Below are 26400 nucleotides of genomic sequence, written 5' to 3'. Positions count from 1 at the left end.
CCTTTGTTTTATTTTTATCAACTGGCTGACTGTTCAAACTAATGTACAGTTTAGTTGTTTTTTTTTAATTTTAATTTTCTTAGGTCTTTGCAAGGCAAATGAGGTTAAGTGGCTTGCCCAAGGCCACACAGCTAAGTAATTATTAAGTGTCTGAGACCGGATTTGAACCTAGGCACTCCTGACTCCAAGGCCGGTGCTTTATCCACTGCGCCACCTAGCCGCCCCCACAGCTTTGGTTTTAAGAGTGAGAGACCCTTGGAGTACTAAGAACTAAGGTATGGAAGAGGAAGACTCAATCTATAAATTTTTTTTTTCTGAAGTCTGGAGGGAAGTGCTGAGCAGGTTCTATATTATTATATACTAGTGAGTGACTTCTCGGGGGACAGCAGTGACGGTTTCTGTTCCCCTTTGCAACCCGACTTTCCCCAGCTCTGCGCCTTGTACACACAGCAGGATTTCGACCAATGTTTGCCGAATGATTAATGTTCATTCCATGCCATGCCTTTTACCTACCCACCCTGATTGAGTATGCAACGGGGTGGGGAAGTTGCAATCCTTCTTTTCAAGAACAGTTTCCCTTCTTCCCTTTGCCTGCTTCTGCTCCTCTCCTTGGCACCAGACCCAATCGCAGCAGCTGTCAAGAAAGAAGGCTGGACTCACTCACCAGTCCACCAAGCCTGAATGTCCCATCCTAGCACCCCCACCCTCTCTTCTTTTTTTTTTTTTTTAAAGTTACCTACCTCTTGAGCCTTTTCACTCAGCTTCTCTCCTCCCCATCCCCCTCGTCTTGGTTCTCATTGGTCAAAGGGTTCCTTTGTTAGCAAGCAAGGGCCACCGTCATTGGACAGGTCGGGCTGTCCATCGGAGAAGGGGAGAGGCTCCACTTACCCCTCGGCCCCTACCAATCCCCCCCCTCTCCTTGTAACTCCCTCCCTCCTCTTCTAACTGTGACCCCTCCCCTGCCCCCACCCTCTCTCGCTGGATCCCAGGAACGCGCGAGACGCTAAGGCTACCATTTGCAACTGCCCCGGAGTGCAAAGGGGAGCGGCGGCGGGGAGGACTCTTTCCCCGGGGAACCATGCAGTGATTCTCCCTGGATAACCCGGGCTCGCAGACGAGTCGGAGTGCGGAGTCGTGGCTGTGGAGGATGCGTCCATGGGCGAGCTAAACCGCGGAGGCGGCCGTGGAGGCTGTGCCCGCCCCAGCGCCCTGGGGAGCCGCGCCTGGGAATTGTCCCTTAATTGAGGGGGGACCCCCCGGGGCCGGCTTTTTTTTTTTCACCTGCAGCTGGGAAGGGGGGGTTGGGAGGGGGGAGGGGGGGAGTTGTATTTCTCCGACCTGTTCAGCGTCTGCTGCGGGCCCTCGGACCCCGCTCCTCCAGGCAGCTTCCCATCTGGATTTCTTCTGCATGGAAAATCCCCGGCCCTGAATTACGGACGGGCCCTGTGCCCGCAGCCGCCTTGCATTGGTGCCTTACCCGGGGGGCTGCCCCCGCCGCCAGGGCTTGACCCCGCCGGGTCGTGGAGGGAGAGGCGTCACGACCGCGTCCCCGGAGTCCCTCTCGCGACTGGTGCTGCTGCAGCTTGGTCTGGCTGCTTTTCCCAGGAGGAGGGATATGGGTTTGCACGTTTCCTTTGGTGACTGATCAGTGCCTGGGTCGACTCCACATTTTACGTTTTTTGCTCCCATTTCCCCCTCCTCCCCGTCTCTTCTGAAACTGGGATGCCCCCAGAGTGAGCGGGGACTGGTTTGAGACGCCCAGCCTCGGATCGCCAAAGCCCGCAGCCGATCCGAGGATATTATTGCACAACCCTACTGAGAGGAGACCGTGCCGGGCTCCCTCGGGCCCCTCCCCACCTCCGGCTCCCTCTGCTTCCCTCGCCAGTCCTCATCCCTTGCCCGCGGGACTCCTTGGATGATCTTCCTGGGAAAGAGAACCCGCCAGGGCGAGGGTCAGGGCACCGGGGCAGTCTCCGGCTCTCCTTCCTTGAAGTAAAAAAAAAGGACAGCTCTAGAGACTGGCTGGACACCCGAAAAATGTCCGCGAAGGAGAACCCCTGCCGGAAATTTCAGGCCAACATCTTCAACAAAAGCAAGTGTCAGAATTGCTTCAAGCCCCGGGAATCTCATTTGCTCAATGATGAAGATTTAAACCAGGTGAGTCTTTAGGTTTTTCCTTCATTTTGTACTAGAGGTGAGGAGGTCAAGCTCCCCCCACACCCCCAAGTCTGTGATCTCAGCGGCTGCCCTTGCACATGTTCATTCCCTTCCGATGGGTTTCTTTTCACTCTCTAATTTGCAAGCGAGGTTTTCATGGACTCGGTTCCCTGACTGTCACAGTTTGGCTTTTATTTATTTATTTATTTTTATTTTTTTCCCATCCTGCCTAGCTTTGGGCCTTCTCCATTATTTTATCCACACGCTTATCGTGCCCCCCCCCCCCGTTCCCCATCCTGCCCCCGCCCCCCAACCCCCGTGGTGTGGATTGTGCGATGGATAAGCCCTTGGACTTGATATGTGGAGAGGCTTATAAAGGGGTCATGGATTTGATTTGCTTTAATTTAATTTGCGAAGGGGAGGGAAAGCAAAGCCCACCGTGGCAGAGCTTAGGGAAAACAGAGGCTAGTGGCTGAGTGGGTTGTGTTTTTGTACAACGGCTTTGGAATTTCCCCTAAGAGGGGAAAAGAGTGAATTAGAAGAAAATATGCAAACAAGAATCAGTCTTTACAAATATTAAAAAAAAAAACCCAAACCAAGCAAGTCCTGGGAAATCTGTCTTAAATGTATTTAACTGTATCTCTGCCATCTCAGAAGTTTATATTCTAAAATGTCTTATTTAATTTTTTAAAAATCAGTTAAAAAAACTAAATACCTTGTTCTATCTGGGTATTACTGTCGTCTGTGTGTAAATAAACCCGCCAGGCCATGGCATTCACAGCTGTTAGTAAACACAGATGGGGGGGTTGGGGGAGGGGAAAATACTGAGCAAATGGTGATACTGGAACACCCCCACCCATCCCAAGTTCTAATGGCCCGGTTACAATCCTATTATGGAAAAGATGTCAGACATTGCTGGGGGAGGTAATGAAATCTCAAGGCTAATATGGAAAAAAATGTAACAGAAAAAATATGCGTTTGTGGGGGAAAGAGGAGGAGCGGGAAGTGTAATTGATAGACAGAATCTGGACAAAGGGAGAATCCTGAAGTATGCTGAAAAATAACATCCTTTCTTGTTCCCATAGTTTAGTGATATGATTCATGGATTTTTGGGGATTTGTTTCGTGTATGTGAGACAAAAAAAATGCTTGATTTTTATTACTTTTGAGAAAACAAATCACTTGCCCATTTTGGGTTTGTTAGAGTCAGTATTTCGGGGGTGGGGAGTTTGGACTTTTGGTCTAAACCCTGATCACATAGTGGAAAAGGGTGGAGAAAAGAGAGGAATCAGGCCCAGGCTAGAGATTCTGATCCTGTCTGACCCAATTTGCTTTGTTTCCTTCTAGTATATCCTCTCTTACTGCTTTACTGGGGGTTTCTTCTCCCACCCCCATTTTGAGCAGGAATTGGGTAAGAGTCTTCCCAAGATCTTAGTGAGGAAGGGTATGCCTTTGATTTAAAACCTGGGTATCTTTGTTAGTGGGAGGGCCAGGGATGTGTTTTAGCAGGGGGAAAAATACTTTTTGACCCAGTTCATAGATGTGCTGTTTAAAGAAATCAATAGCTGGAAAGGGACCATAGGAATGTTCTGGATCACCTCCATCTTAGAGATGGGGAAACTGAGGTAGAAAAGAGAAGACACTGTATAGATTCACACAGTCACGTGAAATCCAGTTTTCCTGATTTCTTGGTCCATTCAGTGCTCTTCCTACTCAGCCTGACAGAAACGTTGTAGTTGAATAGCTGTGTGAGGAGATGCAAATCTTTATATTTCTGTATTAATTGTAGACTCGAGTCTCTCACTTGTAATCCTGCAAATTGCTGCCTATAAATTGTAGTGAATACTGTCCGTGACCTTCTCTCCTATGTCCCTCTTCTCTTCCTCCCACCCTATTTCCCATTAAATGTATCCATTTAGCCTGGGGATCTGGTAGTGAACTTTGTTGCTCTTCATTTCTATGCATTCCAGTCATAGTGACCTAGTTATAATAATTCCTGTTGCCAATGGAGGAGCCCAGGAAGCATGGAGGGAAACCTAATTTTTGCTACAATGTACCTAAGACTGACTTGTTTATATTTGTTTACTTATACAGTAAATATTTATTAAGTACCTCCTGTAGGCTGTTTGATGTTGGGAAGATACAGTTTAAGATAATGTGTTTGCTTTCATGGAGAGTCCAGGGGAGGGGAATTAGGGCCAGCACAGATAGCTATAATTCACAAGATACCATGAGAAATTTACAGTACAAGATTCTTTGAAAGGTAAGATGAGGATGGAGGTAAAAGGGGGAGAAGTGATCAGGAAAGTCTTTGTTAAGAAGGTGGTATTTGGGTTGATTTTAATCAGTCATCAACAGGCAAAGGAGGAAAGGACAGTTTAATCCCTGAGCCAAGGCAGAACACTGTGCAAAGGGAGAGGGTAGTCCAGTTTGACTGGGGCCTAAAGCTTAAGAAAGGAGTAATATGAGAAAACTAAAAAGTAAGTAGAGGGTAGACAGTAGAATCTGAACTTTACTTGACAAGCAGTAGGAGTTGTCAAGCAGCAAACATTATGAAAATTAAAACGGATCAAATAAAAGCTAAAGACTTCATAGAAGAACAAAAAACTATCTAAAACAAACTCAAAAGAAAAGCAGTAGTAACCACTGAACATTTTTGAGTGTCTATGACCAGAGTTAGGTAAAGACAGTGGTATGAAGGATAGATTAGAACTTGTAGGGCAGATGAGCTATTGAGTATTTTTATTTAAAAATTATTTATTTTCCCAGCTACATTCAAAGCCAGTTTTCAACAGGCATTTTTTAGATAAGGTTTTGAGTTTCACATCTCTCTCTCCCTCCCTCTCTTTCTTTTTTCTCTATTTGACCTCCCTATCCTCTAATCTAGGTTATACATGTATAATTATGTCAAATCTATAATCCATATTAATCATGTTGTAAAAGAAGAAAAAGGGGAAAAACATAAGACAGCATTTGCTTTGGTTTGCATTTAAGCTATAGTTTCTTCTCTAGATATGGATGGTATTTTCTAGCACTAGTTCTCCAGAGTTATCTTTGATTATTGCACTACTTAAATGAGCAAGAACCATCATAGTTCATCATATAATGTTTTTGTTCTTGTGTACAGTCTTCATCTGGTTCTGCTCACTTCTGCTCACTTCGTTTTGTATCAGTTCATGCAAATCTTTCCAGGATTTTCTGAAGTCCCATCCCTCATGATTTCTTATAGTACAGTAGTGCCCCCATCACATTCACATACAACAATTTGTTCAGCTATTCCCCAATTGAAGGGCATCCCCTCAATTTCCATTTTTTTTGCCAATACAAAAAAGAACTGCTAGAAATATTTTTGTACATATGGGTTTTTTACCCTTTTTTTGTGATCTCTTTGGAATACAAACCTAGTATTGGTATAGCTGGATCAAAGGGTATGCAGAGTTTTATTGTCTTTTGGATGTAATTCCAGATTGCTCTATTGATTCTTTTGCAGTAGACCTATTAGGGATACTAAGGACCTGTGCTGATCTGGTGAGGACGGAGAGGAGGAGAAAGGATGAGTACCAAGTGATCTTGAAGAGGTGGAGTCATTAGGATCGGGGCAGCTGATTGGATATTAGAGATGAAGGAGAAAAAAGTTAAATATAACTCCAAAGATTTAAACAATGGAGGATGAATGAATTTTGCTGTTTCAGAAAGAAACTTTGAAGCTATGAACTCATCAGTAATTCTGTGTCACATTGAGGTTTAGATGATGTGATATACCACTGAAGATGTCTTGTGGTCAGTTAGAGATAATAAATTAAGAACTAAGGATAAGTCAGGATGGGAGTTAGAGATTTGGGAATCATCTGTTTAGATGACATTTCAAAACCATCTGAAGAGGATAGGAGGAAGAAAAAAGCACCACGAACTAGTAGAAATGTTAACAAAATAGGAGATCCAGGAGAGTTCCTCATTCAAAGGATATGTGGGATTGAGCAACAATGTCAAAAGCCTTAGAAAAGTAAAGATGATGAAAACTGAAACAAGATCACTGGGTTTGGTGGTTAGTAGTTAACCATTGAGAAAGTAGTTTCAATGAATTGAAGCATCTTGATGAGGAGTTGAGAGAATGTAAAGTTGAGGAAGTGGAAGTTATTGTTAGTGGAAGCTAGAGCTTTTTCCAATAAATTTAGCAACTGAGGTGTGAGGGAGAGATGGAATGGTAGATGACTAAACCTAGAAGAGCCATGGGAAGTTATTTTTGCATCTGGGAAGACGTGATTGGAGAGAAATAAAGTTGTTCGTTGAAAGAGAGAGATTAGAAATGATTCAGAAGGAAGAGATGACTGTTGGGGTATCTAATAACATTAGCAAATGTCTAATAGCAAACACTTGAATATCATTTTAAGATTTGCAGAGCACTTTAAAAAGATTATCTCATGGGAGGAAGGAGACTGAGGAAGGTTAAAGATTAAGTGACTTGCTCAGGGTCACAGTAAGTAAGTATCTGAGTATTGATTTGAATTCAGGTCTTCCTGTCTCCAGGTCTATTTACTGCAGCTTCTAGTTTCTTCTAATAGCATTTGACTGATTCTTGCCAAAGAAAGGTGAGTTAGTAGAGTCATAGTTCTTATAATCAATCAACAAAATCAACACTATCCTAGGTGCAAGGAATATGAGAAAAAATTGAAATTGTGCCTGCCCTCAAGTAGCTTACATTATTAAATGAGAGAATGTACATATAAAAAGCATATGTGGGATAAAAGTCTATAAGAGATAAACACAAGGTAATTTAGTGGGGGAGTTGGAGGAGGGAAAGGGGACTGTAAGTGGGAGATAAGAAAAGGATTTATGTAGAAGGTGAAATGAGCTGAGTTTTGAACCTAATAAGGTGCTCCTCAGAAGCAAAGGTAAGGAGGGAGTGCATTCCAGCTATGAGGAACAACTGATAGAAAGACACACTTAGAGATGGAACTGAAGGTCCTAAAGAGAATGCCCTGTTGTAAGGAATTGCAAGAAAGCTAGTTTGGCTGGATTGTAAAGTCCAGGAAGTGGATCAGTATATAATTATCACGGAAAGATAAATTGGGGCTTGGTTGTGAAGGGCTCGATCCTGCTAGAAGTAATAAGGAACCGCTAGAGTTTTTTGAGAAGGGGAATTTTAAAAAGGAAGCAATGTATCCTCTTTATCAGTTAACTTTATGGGTTATCCTATTTTCATCAGTGATGAGGAAGTTTTTGAGAGCTTTGCTGTTATAGCCCAAGACTATCAAAGTTAGTATAACATCTATTTCAAGAGCCCCCATAAGGGACTTAGGGAAATTATTATTGTATCTTATTTTTTCTTTCTTTTTTTTTTTTGGCTAGGCAATGGAGTTGGAAATTCTTAAGTGTCTGAATCTGGATTTGAACTCAGGTCCTGACTGTTGCTGTATCCACTTGCATCCTAGTTGTCCCCTGTCATTGTCTCTTTATGAGTTATAGTTCTGTTATTCTATGAGTGCTTCTTCCTTTGGAATGAGGGAGAGTGTATGTGTGTTTTAACTTGATTTGTAAGAATCTATGAGGAGTTTGTGGAGAAGACAGAGAAAGAAGGTGAGGAAAAACTTCTTGGGAGAAGTGTTATAACTTATTTTATCAAGAACCACATTGAGAATTTGATAGAGAGAGACTATCTAGAGTGACTGTTGCAGAGAAACTAAAAAAATTGTTTTCTTATCATAGTTGAAGAGAAATTGGAAAGAGAAAGAAAGCTGGAGAGACTTTTAACCTTTATCTTTATTTATTTATTTATTTATTTATTTAGATTTTTGAAGGCAATGTGGTTAAGTGGCTTGCCCAAGGCCACACAGCTAGGTAATTATTAAGTGTCTGAGGTCAGATTTGAACTCAGGTACTCCTGATTCCAGGGCTGGTGCTCTATCCATTTCAACACCTAGCCGCCCCTTTAACCTTTACCTTTCGAAGAAGATGAAGAAAATTCCTAAGAACTTTAGTATATTATGTGAATTGAATGGTGTGACTCTATTTACAGAAGTAAGAAGTCATGCACAGTTACAGTGAAAGTTCAAAGTAAATCTAAAGAAAACTATGTGTAATTATTTATGTCTATGTAATTATTGATGACTTAATAAATTGCTTATTCAGTAATTTTAATTCTTAATTTTAAGACATTAAGGGGTTTAGTATATAAAAAAATGTTTTAAGGAAGATTTCTCCAGTTCATTAAATAATATTTAAGTATCTAGTGTGGGAACTTGAGCTAAATGAGAAAGAAGTTATAATTTTATTAATAAAAAAGTATCTAAACACTTAGATCACCCTACAATTCAGGATAATAAGATAAAATATGAGAATGAGTCAAGTAGCAAGCTTAGGGATAATTTACAAGTTAAGTTGGTTAGTGATCCTTTATAATCTTGTTTTATGTTCAGCTTATTTTAGTAAACCCTGTTATGTATAGGTCCTTTTATTTGATTTTTAAAGTTTTTTTTTTTCCTCTTTCTTTTCCATTGGTTTTCTAAATAGAAATTAGTTGACAGATTGATATATTTAATGCATTTTTTTGAATTGGAACTTAGAGTGGTTGTTGATTTTAGGAACAATTCCAGAAAAAGGAGAAAGGATTGGAGAAGTCACAAACTATTTCATAGTGAATTTAGGCCTGAGGAGTCTCCTAAGTATTTCCCAATCTATTTGGTCATTGAAAAATATAAGACACCTTAACAATAGGAAGAAAGAGGATGAGTTGTTCAAGAATGTTGGACTTATAATGGAAAAGGGGAACAAAGAACTTTTGAGTAAGGAAAGAAGAACTCACCTGTAAGAATGGACATTCATCTGTTGGAAGCTAGAATTAATTCTTTAGATTAAGAGTAGCATCCATGTGGAGGAGATGATGAGTTGCAAAGAAGGATTCCCAGCAAGGGGAAACATTGCTGAATAATGCCAGAGCATTCTTTCCTTTACGGATCAAAGGACAATAAAAGAATCATGATATAGATTTGAAGACAAATGTTTACAAAGAATCTGTGGGAAAATGGACAAATTGTTGTTTGTGAAGTTTGAAGAAGAGAACAAAGGTCAAAACAACTTGAAGGAAGATCACCACTGGCATAATACAAAAGAAGAAATAGAATTATCTTCTGTTAAACTGAGCCTGACTGGCTATATAAATGATAAGTATACTTGAAAGAGAAGTGTGGAGTTGGTGTATGGCAGAATTAGAAATGGAAAATGAAGATAGTCAAGGATGGATGTCTCTTAGTAGCAGAATAACAAAATGATCACAACATTTGATACATTTCTTTTTAAAAAAACTTTTTTTATTTATTTAAGACAGTGGGGTTAAGTGACTTGCCCAAGGTCACACTGCTAGGCAATCATTAAGTGTCTGAGGTTGGATTTGAACTCAGGTCCTCCTGACTCCAGGCATGGTACCACCTAGCTGCCCCTCATTTTATACATTTCTAAGTTAGATAAAAAATTCTCTTCTAGGATGCCTCAGTTGAAGAAGGAATTGAAAAGTCAAGTAGAACAGAGGCTTTGTGTATAAAACAAATGAAACAATTTTATCTGCTTGAAACAAAAGAACTGTTAAAAGGTACTAAAGAAGATATTGCAGCAACTCAAATGTTGAAGCTTAGGCTTATTTCTCCATTCAGCACAGAGAAATGCTGAGAAATGTAGTTTCTTGAAGAAAATCAGAAACTACATGGAAGCCCAATAATTCTACCTAGGGTTGAGGGGCACCCTAACTCAAACAGTGACAGAGGGCCTACTTAGAACAATGTAAAATTCTTTAGAAGTTAAAAATACCAGTAGTAACTTATTACAGCAACAACTTGAATACATATATATATATACAGAGAAATCAATAGATCAAAATAGAATTAGAATTATACAATCTGTAAATAGAAGAATATATACCTTCAGCTATTTGTGATTCATCACCAAATTATATATAACATTTTTGCACTTTTAACACATTATGCATATTATTACTTAATATTTTTTACTAATGCTGTATTTTTTCTTATTTAAAAGTTTGTCAAGTGATGCTTTCCATAAACATATCTATATATTTATATGTTGTATTTAATATTAATGAAGTATTCACATGCTACAAAATAATTTTTAGAGAACTGAAAAGTTTTAAATGTTGGGGAGAAATGGAATACCTGTTTCAAAAATCTCGTCTCATAGAGAATTGTTACTGTCTTTTTAAAAACAGAGACACAAACTGTTAAAGTTGTAATTGACTTTCTAGGAATGCTTTCTTCAATTGAGTTAGGGAGACTGTGGGCAAATTTAACTTCAATCTGTGAAGATCTATGAAGTTTGTGGAGAAGATAAAGTAAGCAAAAACTTTTCTTGGCTAAGTTTTATGAGTGAGTCTGTTAAGAGAGACAATTGGCAATTTTTACAATAGCAAAAGCTTATCAATTTAATAATAAGAATATATACAGGGAAAAAAGTAAAGTGTAACTATTGCATTGGTTTTATTTTTTATTTTTGTTTTGCAAAGCAGTGGAGTTAAGTGACTTGCCCAAGATCACACAGCTAGTAAACATCAAGTGTCTGAGGTCAACTTTGAATTCAGGTCCTCCTGACTCCAGGGCCTGTGCTCTATCCACTGCACCACCTAGCTGCCCAACTGTATTACATTGGGTAAAGACATATGACTTTTGCACTGAGCTGTGCCCTCTGCCTAGAATTCTCTCCTGCCCTCCTTAGCTTCTCCCCATCCCCCAAGTTTCAGTTAAAATTCTATCTTCTACAAGAAGCCTTTTCTAGTCCTTAATTTTAATGCCGTTCATCTAATATCATCTCAGATTTATTTGTATGTATTCTGTTATGGTTGTTTGCATATTGATTCCCCCCCTAGAAGAGTTGCTGTTCCTAAGAGTATGGATTAGATTTTCCTCTTTCTTTGTATTCCCATTGCTTAGTTCTCAATAACCCATAGTAGTTGCTTAATGGATAACTTGTTGACTTAATGTATATTTCATTGGAAGACTTTCTGATAATTGGGATTCTCATCAACTGGAATCTTTCTTGCAAAATAGTGAATTGCCAGGGCTTAATACCTTAAATGCCACTAAGGACCTTTACAACTGTACTGAAGTCATACTTTCCTATAGGTACTATTTCCTCCAATTGCAATGTGAGCTCTTTGAAAGGAGTGACTATACCTCTTTTTTTTCCTATCTGTATTCTCAATCAGTAAAGTACTTGGCACACAGTAAACACTTAATAAATGCTTTTCTATTTTCAATTTTATTTGAATTACTAGACTGTTATTAATGGTACAGAAGAAGTAATCTAGCACATAAAACACTTTACCTTTTTTCTTTAAGAAGTTGAATTGTGGATCTTGGAGAAATACTGAAATCTTCAGGGAACATCTGGAGTTGTTCTTTTCTGAAATGATAGCCCTTTTGTGTTGGGAGAGATTGGGCTGGATTTCTACTTCTTGGGATTTTTTTTTTCAGAAGACTTCTCTTGAAACAGGGAGGCACAGTGATTTTTACCAGCAGTCTCAACTTCCTCTGCATTTGATCTTCATTCAAGTTCTTTTCGCTAAATGATCTAATCAGTTCCCCTTCTGCGGCTTCTAGAATTCTTGCTCTCTCTCCTTCTTTCCTCCACTCTGTTCTCTAACTTTGAGTGTGCCATATAAAAATTCAGTGGACATTGAAATAGTATTATTAAGCCTTAAACAGTATTATTAAGCCATCCTCTTAGGACACAAAAAAGTTGTTTGTTCTGGGCTTCCTCCCCACTTCCTCCCTGATTTAAACTTTGTTTCCTCCAGCAGTTGTTTTTTACCTTAATTATTAATATTTCCCTAGAAGATTTCCAGTCTCCCATGCTGGCTCAGGAGACAAAATATATAGTGACCGCAAGTTCTTTTGAACTAACCAGTGAAGCTCTTTTCCTCTTCCTCAAATAAAGAAATCCAGAGATGTGAATGGACATGCCCCAGATCACCTAGGCAGTCGAGTCTCAGAAGCCAAATGAGAGAGAAAAGAAAGAGGCAGACAGAGTCAGACAAAATATAAGCTCCTTGAAGGGAGAGAATGATTTGTTTTATTTTATTTTTTGTATTCCTTGAGATACATGTTGGTTGTGGTGATTCCTAACTTCAAATCCAGTGCCCTTTCAAGCACATCATTTAGCCTGGCATGGTGTAGCAGGAAGACCTTTTTGGCAGGGATATGTAGAAAGGATGAGAGGGGAACTGATGAATTTGATAGAAGTTACTCTTCACAACTGTGCTGTGTATATAAGTAGCAGTTGAAATAGCTTAGTATTTTGACCAGTGGATGTAGTTGTGCAACTTATTATTATTGACTTGCCTTTCTTTCCTTCCTTTTTATTTCATCAAATATATATATATAAAGAGCTTACAATGTAAGCTATGAAATGCACTAATGCCAAAATGAAACTGTTCCTGCTGTCAAGGAATGGAATTTTCTTTCTTTGTGAGCTTAGAAAATTTACTTGACTCTTCTTGGCTTCTTTTCCCTTTGATTAAGAGCTAATAATAACACCCAATCCATTCCTACACCCAAGGGATTATGACAAAAGTAAAAAGTTAAAACTCCTAAGAAAAGTCTTTTGAGTGTTGTACAAATATATTTTGTAATGATATAATCTTAACATGTTCATGGAATCTTAGAACTGGAAGGGACAGTAGAGGTCAACAGTTTTAACCATAACATTTCCATCCCATTTTTATTTATTAATCTATTTAATGTTCAAAAACATCATCAATTTTTCCTCTCCCTCCCTACTCTCTTCACAGGTTATACATATAGAATCATGTTAAACATGTTTCCATATTAGTTATTTTGTGAAAGAAATCAGAACAAAAGAGGAAAAAATCCATAAAAAAGAAAAAAGCACAAAACAAATTTTAAAAAGTGAAAATGGCATGCTTTTATCGGTATTCAGACTCCATAGTTCTTTCTCTGGATGTAGATGGCATTTTCCATAACAAGTGTTTTGAAATTGTCTTTGATCACTGTATTGCTGGGAAGAGCTAAGTCTGTCTTAGTTGATCATCACACAATGTTGCTTTAATGTGTACAGTATTCTCCTGTTAAGCATAACATTTTTTAGAGGAGGACATTGGAGCCCACAGGGAGTGGGTAGCTGGGGGAAAATTACTTGCTAAGTTAGTAGTAGAGGTGAAAATGTAGAATTTTAGAGAAGTTGGGCAGCTTATTGTTTCAGTGGATAGAGCACTGGACCTGAACTCAGGAAGATCCAAGTTCATATTTAACCTCAGACACTTAATAGCTGTGTGAACTTCATTAAGTCACTTAGCTAACTTCTTTATCTCACTTTACCCAACAACAAGATGGAGATAGTAATAGCACCTAAATGTCATGTTTTTTGGGAAGATCAGCTAAGCCTGACAAGCAACAGGTACCATATAAATGCTAACTTTTACTAGGTGGGACTGCATTGCTGGTCATCTAACTCCTAGTTGGGGGCTTGCACTTTCTACCATATCCCATTGCTTCCTATTACAGTCAGATTTTTCTGCCAAGAAAGAATTATGAATATTCATGAAATAGATGGGGCTGAAGTCCCTAACAGGGAGAATACATGGATGTGGCAGTAGCTAGAGTGGTGATCTTGAAATCAGGAAGCACCTAGCCCATTATTTGTCATATAATGTCTTTTAGCACTATCAATGTTGTATTTTTATTTATTTAATTATTTTAAACATTTCCCAATTATATTTTTCTTTTTTAATTCATATTTTATTTTATTTTTCCAGTTTCATGCTATGGTAGTTTTTCAACATTCATCCATTTTCAAATTCATAAGTTATACATTTTTCTACCATCCTTCCTTCCCTCCCCCCTCCCTTTAGCATCATACAGTCTGATAAAAGTTGTAAGTATACATTTGTGTTGAACATATTTACATATTAGTCATTTTGTGTAACAGGAATTAGAACTAAGGGGAAAGAAAGAAAATCATGAGATAGAAAGGAAAAATATTAGAGAAGTTTTTAAAAAAGTGAACATAGCATATATTCAGATTGTATGTGTGTATACATATGTGTGTATATATATATGTATATATATACATATATATGTGTGTGTGTATATATATATATATATATATATATATATATATATCCTTGAACATATGAGACTTTTCCCATTTTTTTTTTATTTCTTCTGGACACAGTCTGGTATTGGTATTGTTTGGTCAAAGGGCATGATAAGTTTTATCACTCTTTGGCCATAGTTCCATAGGTTTTAATAATTTCTTGTGGCACTTAATGCTTAATAAATGTTTATTGACTAATTGACCTAGGTTTAAATCTTACATCTCAAACTGGATGTCTAGTAGATATCTTAAACTCAGTATCTCCCATACTCAACTCTTTTATCTTCCCCCCCCAAGCCCTTTTCTCAACCCCTTCCCTATTACTGTAGTGGGCAATACAATCCTCAGTCCATTACATTCTAGGAGTCATCCTGAATTCCTTACTTCCCCCACCCCCCTTATCCAATCTTTTGTCCTGGCCTGGCAGATTTCACCCTTGCAACATCTATTAGATAGGTCCCCTTTTCTCTGACACTGCCACTACCCTGACTGCAATGGCTTGCTGGTGGATCTGCCTACTTCATCATTCACCATTTCAAATTGTCTTCCATTCAGTCAGATTTTCTTAAGACATGGGTCCAACTATGTTAGTCCCCTATTCAATAAACTCCAGTGACTTCCTATTACCTCTAGAAGCATATACAAAAGACCCTATTTGACATTCAAAGTCCTTCATAAACTAGCCATCTCCCCCCCTTTTCCAGTCTTCTTACACCTTATTCCTACTCTTGGAACCAAGTGATAATTGGCTTTTTGGCTGTTCCATGAACAAGAGATGGAGTGTCTTCACTCTATCTCTTGACACTGGCCTTTGCTTTGGCTGTCCCCCCTCCCCAGGGATGCCTGGATTGTTTTGCCTCCTCTTTGACCTTCCAAGTTTCCTTTAAGACTCAACTAAAATTCCACCTTGCCCAGTATTTATTCTAGTGTCTTTACTCTTAATCATTTTCTATTTATACTGTATATAGCTTGCTTTGTAAATATTTGTTTGCATGTCATCTCCCCCATTAGACTGGAAACTCCTTGAAGGCCGAGACCTTTTTTTGTTTTGTTTTTGTTTTTGTAAGGCAAGTGGGTTAAGTGCCCAAGGTCACACAGCTAGGTAATTATTAATGTCTGAGGCTGGACTCAGGTCTTCCTGACTTCAGGGCCAGTATATCTATCCACTGTGCCATCTAGTTACCCCAGGGACCTTTTTTTTAAAGAAAGATTTTATTTATTTTGAGTTTTACAATTTTTCCCCCATTCTTGCTTCCCTCTCCCCACCCTCCACAGAAGGCATTCTGTTAGTCTTTACATTGTTTCCATGGTATACATTGATCTCAGTTGAATGTGATGACAGAGAAATCATATCCTTAAGGAAGAAAAAATAAAGTATGAGATAGTAAAATTACATAATAAGATAACAGTTTTTTTTCTAATTTTGAAGGTAATAGTCTTTGGTCTTTGCTCAAAGTCCATAATTCTTTCTGTGGATACAGATGGTATTCTCCATTGCAGATGGATCAAAATTGTCCCTGGTTGCTGTCCTACAGGGATGAGCAAGTCCATCAAGGTTGATCATCACCCCCATGTTGCTGTTAGGGTGTACAGTGTTTTTCTGGTTCTACTCATCTCACTCAGCATCAGTTCATGCAAATCTTTCCAGGCTTCCCATCCCTCCTGGTTTCTAATAGAACAATATTGTTCCATGACATACATATACTACAGTTTGTTAAGCCATTCCCCAATTGAAGGACATTCACTTAATTTCCAATTTTTTGCCATCACAAACAAGGCTGCTATAAATATTTTTGTACAAGTGATGTTTTTAACTCTGTTTCATAATCTCTTCAGGGTATAGACCCAGTAGTGGTATTGCTGGATTAAAGAGTATGCACATTTTTGTTGCCCTTTGGGCATAATCCTAAATTGCTCTCCAGAAAGGTTGGATGAGTTCACAGCTCCACCAATAATGTATTAGTGTCCCAGATTTCCTGTATCCCTTCCAACTTTGATTATTAGGGACCTTTTTTTAAACCTCTTTTTGTATCCTCCAATTTTAACAAAGTTCCTGACTCATAGTAGGCACATAATAAATGTTGGTTGATTGACTGATTTAGGACTGGAAGAGACTGTGGGAGATCATCTAGGCCAAGTTTCTTGATTTTCCAGATGAGAAACTTAACTAAAACTACAGATGAGAAAACTAACTATGTGTCTTTGGACACATTAGATTGACTTTGAGTCTCAGTATCCTCATCAGTAAAAGGGGATATTTATATTGAGAGACCCAGAGTAGGTGGCATAGAAAAAACCAACAGGGACTAAATGGCAAAGTGAGAATTTCATACTTATGGCAAAATTAACAAGGCATGTACAAACAAAATAGTAGACTAAAAAACCGAACTCTTTCTTTTAAGTGGAAATGCCATATATTCAAAGGAGTTCCATCAATATTGTAAGTAAAGTAGAAAATGAAACATATTTTGAAACATTTTATGAGATGAGTTGTCACAATCAGTACTATTCCCAATTGTAAAATGTTTGTAGCAGGACCATTATTCTTGCTAAGAATAAGTTGCTTATGGTATGGTTACATTTAGAATAAAATTGATCTGAAAATAAAAACTTGAAAGTATGTTTTATCATTGATTGTTTTAGTCTTCTCTTTTGTGCTTAATAACCTAAACCATATTGGTTTAAGTGATATACATACACACACACACACACACACATATGTATGTATGAATTGTTTTTTTACTATACATCTCCCCATCCCTCCCCATCCCTGTTCAAAATTCAGCCCGTGGGCTGTGGCCTGCAGTGTGATTTTATGTGGCCTGCCTATGGGTTTGCTACAGAGCTCTCACTAAAATGGCAAATCAAAATATATTGTCTATTGTTTCAATAAAAACTTTTAAAAGTAAGGTTGGACAGCCCTGCCCTATAAGAAAGAATAAAAAAAAGAGGGGGAAAGTTATCAAAATTTAACCAACAAATTCTGCTTCATAGAAACAGCACTTTGCTACTTTCTCTTTGCCTTTTGACATTTATTGGCTCAGTCAGTCTTCTTTCGGTTGAACCAGTTTTCAACTCTGAACCCCTGTCTCTTAAATCCATAAAAGAGTTGCAGCTCGATGGCTCAGTGGATTGAGCACTGGACCTGGATTCAGGAACACTTGAGTCCAAATCTATTTTCAGGTTTTTGGGGGGTTTTTTGCAAGGCAATGAGGTTAAGTGGCTTGCCCAAGGCCACACAGCTAGGTAATTATTAAGTGTCTGAGGCAGGATTTGAACTCAGGTACTCCTGACTCCAGGGTGGGTGCTCTATCCACTGTGCCACCTAGCCACCCCCCAAATCTGTTTTCAAATACATGTCAGTTGTGTGACTCTGGACAAGTCACATAATCTCTGTTTTCCTTAATCCACTGAAGAAGAAAATGGCAAACCACTCAAGTATCCTGGCCAAGAAAATCTCATGCACAAATTGGCCTGCTATGGTCCCACAGGATCATAGAGTTGCATGCAACTGAACAATGAAAAATTGCAGAAAGATTAGGGCTCTAACTCCCAAATCCAGACTTCTTAAGTCATTCAAGCCCTTTTACAACCTAATCTCTTCCCCCCCAGAAAAGCTCATCAGGTTCACTTAACCTGCCTTTTCACTTCCCTGTCAATGAGTAATAAAGTATATTTCATTATCTGTTTTCTGGAACTACTATCCTATTTTTTTCAGTTAGTTTGACTAGCTGTCCTCTTGATTCTGCTTTTTATGTTCTTATCACTGCCTACAAATCTTCCCATATTTCTCTGAATTTTTGTTTATCATTCCTTACTCCACAATAATATCTCCTTGAATTCATTGCTATGTTTTTTTTCCTGCAAACTCTTTGCATTCCACTATAATCTTTTCCTCCAGCTTTTTTTTTACTAGTACAAAGAGCATTGTCATGAATTGTAGATATGTGTTGGGTCTTTACTTTTGTCTTTGACATTTGTGAGGAATTTGCCCAGGAGTTGAATTGTTAGGTCAGAAAATGGAATGCTTAGTTACTTTAATTTTGAATTATCCATAATGAAACACAGAACAATTGGACCACTTCAAAGCTCCAAGCCCAGCATATTCCTTTTCCTTCCTTCTTATAGCTTTTCTAACATTCATTGTTCTTATCTTTCACCATCTTCAAAGTTTAAGATGATTTCTTAAAAATCATTATTTTGAAATTGACAAAACAACATACTAAGAATAGAGAAAGTGATTTGCATCTCTTTGAATACAATTGGCTTATCCTTTAAATATATATTAAATTTAACCTGGTGATTCCAATGTGCCCTTACTTTCTGTATGTCTTTCTGAATTTCCATTTTTTTTGCATTTTTAAATATGTCCTCCCTTTCTTCCTAAAAAAGTCCTTTTATTTAGAGCAAATGAGCATAGTTAAGAAAAAGAGGGGTGTCAAAATAGATGTCTCTTTTGGATCTGTCATCTCGACAAAGGATGGGATGCATATTTTATCATCAGTCTTCTGGAATTATGATTGGTTATTGTATTCAGTTCATAATTTTGCAGTTGTTTTCCATTATATTGTGGTAGTCATTGTATAAATGATTCTCCTAGCTCTGTTCCCTTTGCTCTGCATCTCTTCATATGAGTCCTTCTAAAAGCAGAGCTATTTAGTTTTGCCTTCAAACAATCAAACAAACAAATTCAGTGACTTTAAGGATTTGGAGCACATTTTTGGTGTGCTTTTGATAGTTTGAAATTTTTTTTTTGGAAACTACATATCTTTTTGACTTACAGTGGGGAATGCTTTATTTTTGAATTATTTTAGATTATTTGCTTCTATGTATCTGCCTTATAGAGTGTAAGTTTCTTGAGTACAAGAACTTTGAATTACTCATCTTTGCATTGCATGACTTGAAGTGTCTAGCAAAGTGGTTTCTTTAGAGTAGGCATTTTGGTGCCTATGAATGAATCTTTAAGATTACTGTTTCTGGATTTCAGCCCAATGTATGAAATAGGGAGAACTGAACTTCTAATTACTGTGGACTTAAGATTCTTGAGTGCCTTGGTAAGTGCTGTTTTCAATAGATTATGTAGTTTGTGGGCCTACTGTCTGGGTATGGTCTTGATGCTTTTATATCCTTGGTATTCTCTGCATAGGTTGCCTTTGTTGGAAACATTCCTGGAATGCTGGTTCTTACCCAGAATCTTCCTGCTTGGCCAGCTCTGCTTCCCTCCCTCCTACTCAGACCTTTCTCTCCATCCCTGACTTTTCTTCACTTAACTTTTTTTCAAATTTCCTCTGGGTTAGTCTATTTCCTGGTTACTACTGTTCTTTTGCTGTGTTTGAAAGTTCTGGTAAGGGCTCACTCTTGGCTGTCCACCCTCTTGCAGAAATGATGGGGCTGGCAAATGATGAGAGATTTTGAAAGTTGGCTTGCATGGTTGGGCTTGCCTGGAGAATCCTTGGAGGGCAGGAAGGAATTTGAACAGTGGTCATGCTTTTGTATTTGTGAAATATCTTAGTTGCATTTTAACAAAATTTCCCTGAGTTTTGGTTTATTCCTGGACCTTCCCCTGTCCCCCCCCCCCCATGATATTTCTTGCTGATCTCCATGCTTTGGAAGTTATCTGGGTAAAAAGGACTATGTTTTAAAGCAGAAAGAATGTCTTGTTGTCAGAAGAATTGCATGTTTAAAACTCACTAGCAACTTAACTTACTTTGTTTCTTGGTTTCCCTATACGTCAAATGGAAGTAAATAACATTTTCACATCTTAGCTTTCAGGCTTATCATTATGAGAAATTCTTCATAAAACTTAAAAGTTTGGGGCAGCTAGGTGGTACAGAGGATAGAACACTGGCCCTGGAGTCAGGAGGACCCGAGTTCAAATGTGACCTCAGACACCTAATAATTACCTAAGTCACTAAATCCCCCACTGCCTTGCAAAAAACCCCAACCCCCCCAAAACCCTAAAACCCCTAAACCCCTCAAAGAAACCAAAAGCAAAAATTTAAAAGTACTACATAAATTGTTGTGATTAGGAAATCTGGGATTTCTTCAATTCATGAAGAATTTTAGCATCACCTGTGTAGATTATTGTTAGATACTGGTAGCCAGTAGGGAATAGATTAAATCACATGTGGTCTTTGTCCTCATGAAGCTCGTGGTTCTGTTATGGGCAACTAACTGTAATAAATGAATGGAAGGAGCAAATGTTCTTTGAGGCTTGAGGAAGGAAAACTGTTTCCACCAGTAGGAATCAGTTTAATGAAAAAGGTGGCATTTGAACTGATCTTGAAGAATGAGATAGGGTTTTAGCCAGTACAGGTATGCCATGTGACCTCAGGAATGTTTATACTTTCTCTGCCTGTTTCTCCATCTGTAAAATGGAACTGATGAACCAAATACTATTAGCACTGAAAGCTGCTTTTAGAGATTAGGTAGACCAATTCTTCATTTCTCTGATTTAACCAAGAAGCATTTATTAAATACAGATTAAATGCAAGGCACTTTGATGGGTAAAGAGAATTCAAAAACAAAAGGAAGACCTGACCCAGAAGAGCCTATGACCTTCTAATGGGCTACAACTTATTAACAAATAAATGTAAAAATAAATTGTAAATAATTATTTGAAGAAATACTTTTTTGTGGGGAGGGGTGTGTGACTGTAAATGTTTTCTAGAGGAGTTGGTATCTGAGTGGTATTTTTCTTTTTCTTTTTCTTTTTCTGAATTGTATCTTGAAGGAAATCAGGGATTCTAAGAAGTAGAGCAAGGAGGAGTTCATTCCATTCATGGTAGACAGCCTGTACTAAGGCACAGAAGTCGGATTTCACTCACCAAGTTCTGGAAATAACAAGCAAAGTCAGTTTGGTTGGAATATAGAATGCACAAAGAAGAGTAACGAGAAGCAAGTCAGGAAAAAGTCTTATTAAAGATTTTCAAAAATGGCAACATTATATACCTCATGTTTTATTTTAGAGGCAATAAGGAATCCCCAGAAAGTTTCTCATTTTGAGTGTGATAGTCATACTTGTGATTTAGAAATATTATTTTGACAGTTAATGTGGAGAATGGATTAGAGGGAGGGATACTGAAATTGAAGAGTCCAGAGTATCATAAGACCTTGAGGTCACAGCATCAGTTTAAACACTAAGAGAATGACATGTGAAAATGAAGTGTAGACTAAAACGACATTCAGAGGCAACATGAGTCTGTTGAAGATACTGGAGCTTCCTTATGGGAGTTAAGTGCTATATTAAGTATGTGTGGGAAATCATGTTTCAGTTTAGAATATCTTGTAATTACTAGGAACCCTGATGCTGCTCTATTGCAATGAAGACATTGGGTAGTTTTCAAATCCTACATCTGCTTGCTAGTCATGGGAAAGGAGAAGCATCTCTTTTAGAAGCAAAGATGGGTGATTTCTCTGTACTCTGGGAGCCATGAATATTGTAGAGTGGAAAGAGCACTGGAGAACTGGAATTCAGCCCAGGCTTTTCCAGTAACTTGTGACCTTGGCCAAGCCACTTGACTTCTGGGTTTCAATTTTTTCATCATTTGTACAAAAGACTGTCTAGATGGTCTTTATGGCGCCTTTCTGTTTTAAAATACTACATCTTGTATAACTATGTGGCACATCAGTAGCTGGCTTAGTATAGGACCCCAGAATTCTTGGCTTCCAGCATTATGGTTGGTCTGGAATGGCCCCTATGTCCCATTGCTTTCAGCTCAGCTTATCTCCCCCTTCATCAGGGAGGGAGGAGAGAGAGAGACAGAGAGACAGAGAGACAGAGAGACAGAGAGAGAGAGAGAGAGAGAGAGAGAGAGAGAGAGAGAGAGAGAGAGAGAGAAAAGTGGGTCAATATGTTGGCATTTTCCCTTTGGAGATCAGAGCCAGGATCTTCTAAATCAGTCTGTTGGTTCTCTAAGACAGGTCATTCTAGTTCACTTGAAACCACAGCCTGGTTTGCCTGGAAAGTTTAACTCTTTCAATTCCATCTAGTGTATTGATCTAGTAGGTGAGTGCCTATCTGGACAAGTAAAACTATTAGGCACCTTCAGCTGATTCTGAAAGTTTCTGTTGGCCTATCACATTCCCCTGCAATTCTCATTTTCTTGGTGCCAGGACTGAGATGATGATGATGATGGTATGATTAACTCATATTGTAATGATAGCTGACATTTGGTGCTTTAAAATTTACCTTAGGTACATTTCTCATTTGATGCTCAGAATACCTTCATGAGGTATACCATAGGCATTATTTATCTCCATTTTACAGAGAAGAAAACTGGAGTTCAGAGCGGTTCTATTTGCTTTTGGTTAGACAACTAGTATAGAGGGAGAATTAGAATCCAGATTTCTATGGAAATCAAGTTACACTAGACTGCTCTTTAATCTGCTCCTTCTGTAATGCTTTAAAGTAGTAATATTAATAATAACATCTAATATTTATTATGTGTTAAGTATTTTATAAATATTATTTTATTTGCTTCTTGCTATTAGGTAGATAATATTATTATTCTTGTTTTCAGATGAGGAAGTTGAGGCAAGTGGAGGTGATATGTCTTGCCTCAGGGTCATATAGCTTCCTGACCCCATGCCCAGTACTCTGTGAACTTCCCTATCTAACTTCTCCTAAGGTCTGCAAAGAACTTAAGTTCTGAAACCTTCATGAAGTTAAAAGTATCAGGAGATCTGGGAACTTTTTTTTTTTTCCAGCTCCTCTAGTTAGGATCAGCATATGGATTTTGCAGAGGATAGGCTCAAAGTGGGATGAAGAGATATATATATAGCAGAAGAAATCAAAGTGTGTTTATAGGTAATTCCTTAAGGTTTATTCCAGCTCTGTTTTAGCCTCTAGTCTATGGCAGTTATAGGATTCAAAAAATCAATGACTGTGAGATCCAGGAATGTTGTCAAGATGTCAAATGACTTGCATTGCATTATAGCCTGTAAGTTAGGACTTCCAGAAGAGTACTATTACTATATGTGTTTTTATTGAAGAAATTTAGACTTCAAGAGGTTGAGATTTAGAATACAGACCTAATTTAGCCTATTCCTTTTATAAATGATGAACCTAAGACCCATCTGCTGTAGAGAGAGTATTGGGCTTGGAATTTGGAACACTCCTCTTCCTGAGTTCAAGTCCATCCAGTCTCAGACAAGCTGTGTGACTCTGACTCTAAGCAAATTATTTAACTGTTTGTCTCAGTTTTTTTATCTGTAAAATAAGCTGGAGATGGAAATAGCAAACCACACCAGTATCTTTGCCAAGAAAACCCCAAATTAGGCTCATGAAAAGTGGGGATCTTACTGAAGAAACAGAACAACAAAGGTCCAAAATAGTAAAGTGACTTGTCCAGAGAAATAGTTGAAACTAGAATTCAAATTGCCTGACTCCTAGGTCATGCTATTTCTATATTCTGTACTCTTTATTTGTGTTTGTGTATGTGTGTGTGTGTGTGTGTGTGTGTGTGTGTAATGGTTGATGAATTTCAAATAACTTTTACACATATCACACCATGTTGAAATTATTCCTCTTTGAAGACCAAGGACAAGCTGTTTCCCCTTTTATCCCTCCAGCAACCAGGAAAATCACTAGGATATTCCATTTTACAGATGAAGATACTCAATCCCAGTGGTTTAGTGATGCATTAGATTATTCTGATTTTTATACACTCTCATTTACTTTTTTCCCCTTAATTTTTCTTTTTTTTTAACTTTTTACAAAACAACAGGTTTAAGTGACTTGTCCAAGGTCACATAGCTAGTAAACATCAAATATCTGAGGTTGGATTTGGATTCAGATCTTCTTGACTCTAGAGCTGATGCTCTGTCCACTGTACCAATTATATATCCCTTCTCATTTACTTTGTAATAACTTGATATTTTGTGTTTATATATTGCTTTTCTTCCTGTATTTTCTTCTCCTTCCCCTAATCATTTCATATAAGTTTTTTTCATTTACGTTTAACTTTTCAAAATGTTGAATCTTGTCATACTTTAAACATAGCCACCAGCAACAGGGAAAAGGAGATTTAAAGGAAGGGTAAGATGTATTTTGGGATCTGATTAATATATATAAAAATAAAATACCATAACTCAAGATATACTTTTTCTTTTTTTTTCCTCCCTCCCTCCCAAGTATATGCAAAGGTAGTTTTCAACATTCATCAATTTGCAAGTTTATGAGTTCCACATTTTTCTACCACCCTCCCTTCCCAACCTCTCCCAATGGCAGCAAACAGTCTGATAAAATTTGTACATGTACAATCTTGTTTCACATATTTCCATATTAGTCATGTTGTAAATAGAGGAATTAGAAGTAAGGGGAGAAAAACCATGAAAAAGAAAGAAAAAACATAAAATTGATGGGGGGGGGGGTTTCCTGGTCTCTCAGGGTTGTCTTTGAACTCTGAATTATTGAGGAGCTGTGTTCATGATAGTTGATCCATCTCACAATGTCATTAATGTGTACTTTCTTTTTTTTTTCTTTTTGTTTTTACAAGGCAGTAGGGTTAAGTGATTTGCCCATGGTCACACAGCTAGGTAATTATTGTCTATGGACAATGTTATCCCCATCCAGAGGAAGATTTGAACTCAGGTCCTTCTGACTCCAGCAGTGCTCTGTCCACTATACCACCTAGCTGCCCCCTAATGTGTATTTCCTAAGAGCCACTTTGCAACAATTTGCAACATGAACTGAACTTTAAATTCTTATAAACTGCAGGGGAGGTGACTGGAAAAAGTAGAATTCTGTGACCTTCAAGATTCTGCAACCTCTGATCCAAGGCCAACACACAGGAAGTGGATTATTATAGATGCCTGTGTCATTGACTTTGTGACACAATTTTCACTAACAGAAACTTTAGTGGTCTTTGGGTTCTTGAACTTTGGACATAATGACCTGAACCACAAGACTTTCCTAAAAATATAAGTAGATTGTAAGGAATCCAACACACAGGTCCAGGGGATGGAGAACACCTAAACTCACACAACCTTCTTCTTCTTGAATCTATCTGCTTTCATCTCTGGCTTACTGGCTACCTCTCCCAGAGGGAACCCAACTGAATGACCTTCCAGTTCTAAAGAACAATTCTACTGTTTAGAACAGTAAGTGTTAAACACCAATAGTATTCCAGTATAAAAAGTGAGTGGCAAAAAAAAGCCCTGCACTCTATTTTGTTTTGAGTAACCCTATCCTTGGGAATAGGCTGGCAGGTAACTTTGAGCAATTGGTCATGGCAATGGTCTCTTTACTTTCATTCCCACTCCTCCTCAACACCCCCACCCTCATCCCCACTCCCTCCAGCTCAACTGTGCAACTTCTAAAAATTTCGGCATGTATCAAAATAAGGTCAAAACGGGTACAGGATTTAGACATAAAGAACCATACCATAAATAAATTAATAGACCAATGCTGCCAAAATTAGAAGGAAAGGAGAAGGCTAGCAAACAATCTTCATAACTAGGAATTCTGATAAAGGTCTGATTTCTAAAATATATAGAGAATTGCATCAAATTTAAAAGGTCACAAGCATTCCCCAATTGATAAATGGTCAAAGGATATAAACAGACAGTTTTCAAATGAAGAAATTAAAGCTATATATAAAACCATATGAACAAATGCTTCAAATCATTATTGATTAGAGAAATGCAAATTAAAACCACAATGAGGTATCACCACACACCTATCAGATTGGCCAAGATGGGAAAAAGGGAAAATGATCAATGTTGGAGAGATTGTGGGAGGAGTGGGACATTGTTGCATTGCTGGTGGAGTTGTGAACCTATCCAACCTTTATGAAGAACAATCTGGAACTATATCCAAAGAGCAATAAAACTTTTCATACACTTTGAACCATCACTTCCAATTCTAGGTCTGTATCAAGAAGAAATTATTAAAAAATGGGAAGAGTTCAAAATATTTATAGCAGTTCTTTTTGTTGGAAATTGAGGGATTTCCCATCAAATTGGAGAATGGCTAAACAAGTTTGGTACATAAATCCTATAGAATATTATTGTTCTATAAGAAACCACAAATGGTTGAACTCTAGAGAAGCATGAAATAACTTATGGAATCTGATGCTGAGCGAAAGGAGTAGAGACCCAAGTGAACAATGGAAGGAAATTTTGT

General features: G+C 38.1%; 1 protein-coding gene and 1 pseudogene across 7 annotated transcripts in view; one reads left to right on the top strand and one right to left on the bottom strand.

Moving 5' to 3' along the window:
* Window positions 1-1080, bottom strand: part of LOC141498887 (fructose-2,6-bisphosphatase TIGAR pseudogene) — an 85766-nt pseudogene extending 84686 nt beyond the window's left edge.
* Window positions 1081-1313: 233 nt separating this feature from the next.
* The window catches only part of MPRIP (myosin phosphatase Rho interacting protein), a 241755-nt gene continuing 216668 nt past the window's right edge, over window positions 1314-26400 (top strand). For 4 of the 7 annotated variants that reach the window (XM_074206994.1, XM_074206991.1, XM_074206992.1 and 1 more), the window contains exon 1: window positions 1314-2157. In XM_074206994.1, the coding sequence (XP_074063095.1) occupies window positions 2038-2157 (120 nt within the window). In that variant the 5' untranslated portion in view covers window positions 1314-2037. The remainder of the gene's footprint in view (window positions 2158-26400) is intronic. The other 3 variants (XM_074206995.1, XM_074206996.1, XM_074206997.1) reach the window with 3 other exon arrangements.

Source organism: Macrotis lagotis, chromosome X (genome assembly GCF_037893015.1).
Source record: "Macrotis lagotis isolate mMagLag1 chromosome X, bilby.v1.9.chrom.fasta, whole genome shotgun sequence".
Lineage (NCBI taxonomy): Eukaryota > Metazoa > Chordata > Mammalia > Peramelemorphia > Peramelidae > Macrotis > Macrotis lagotis.
This window is presented reverse-complemented; position numbering and strand designations above follow the sequence as displayed.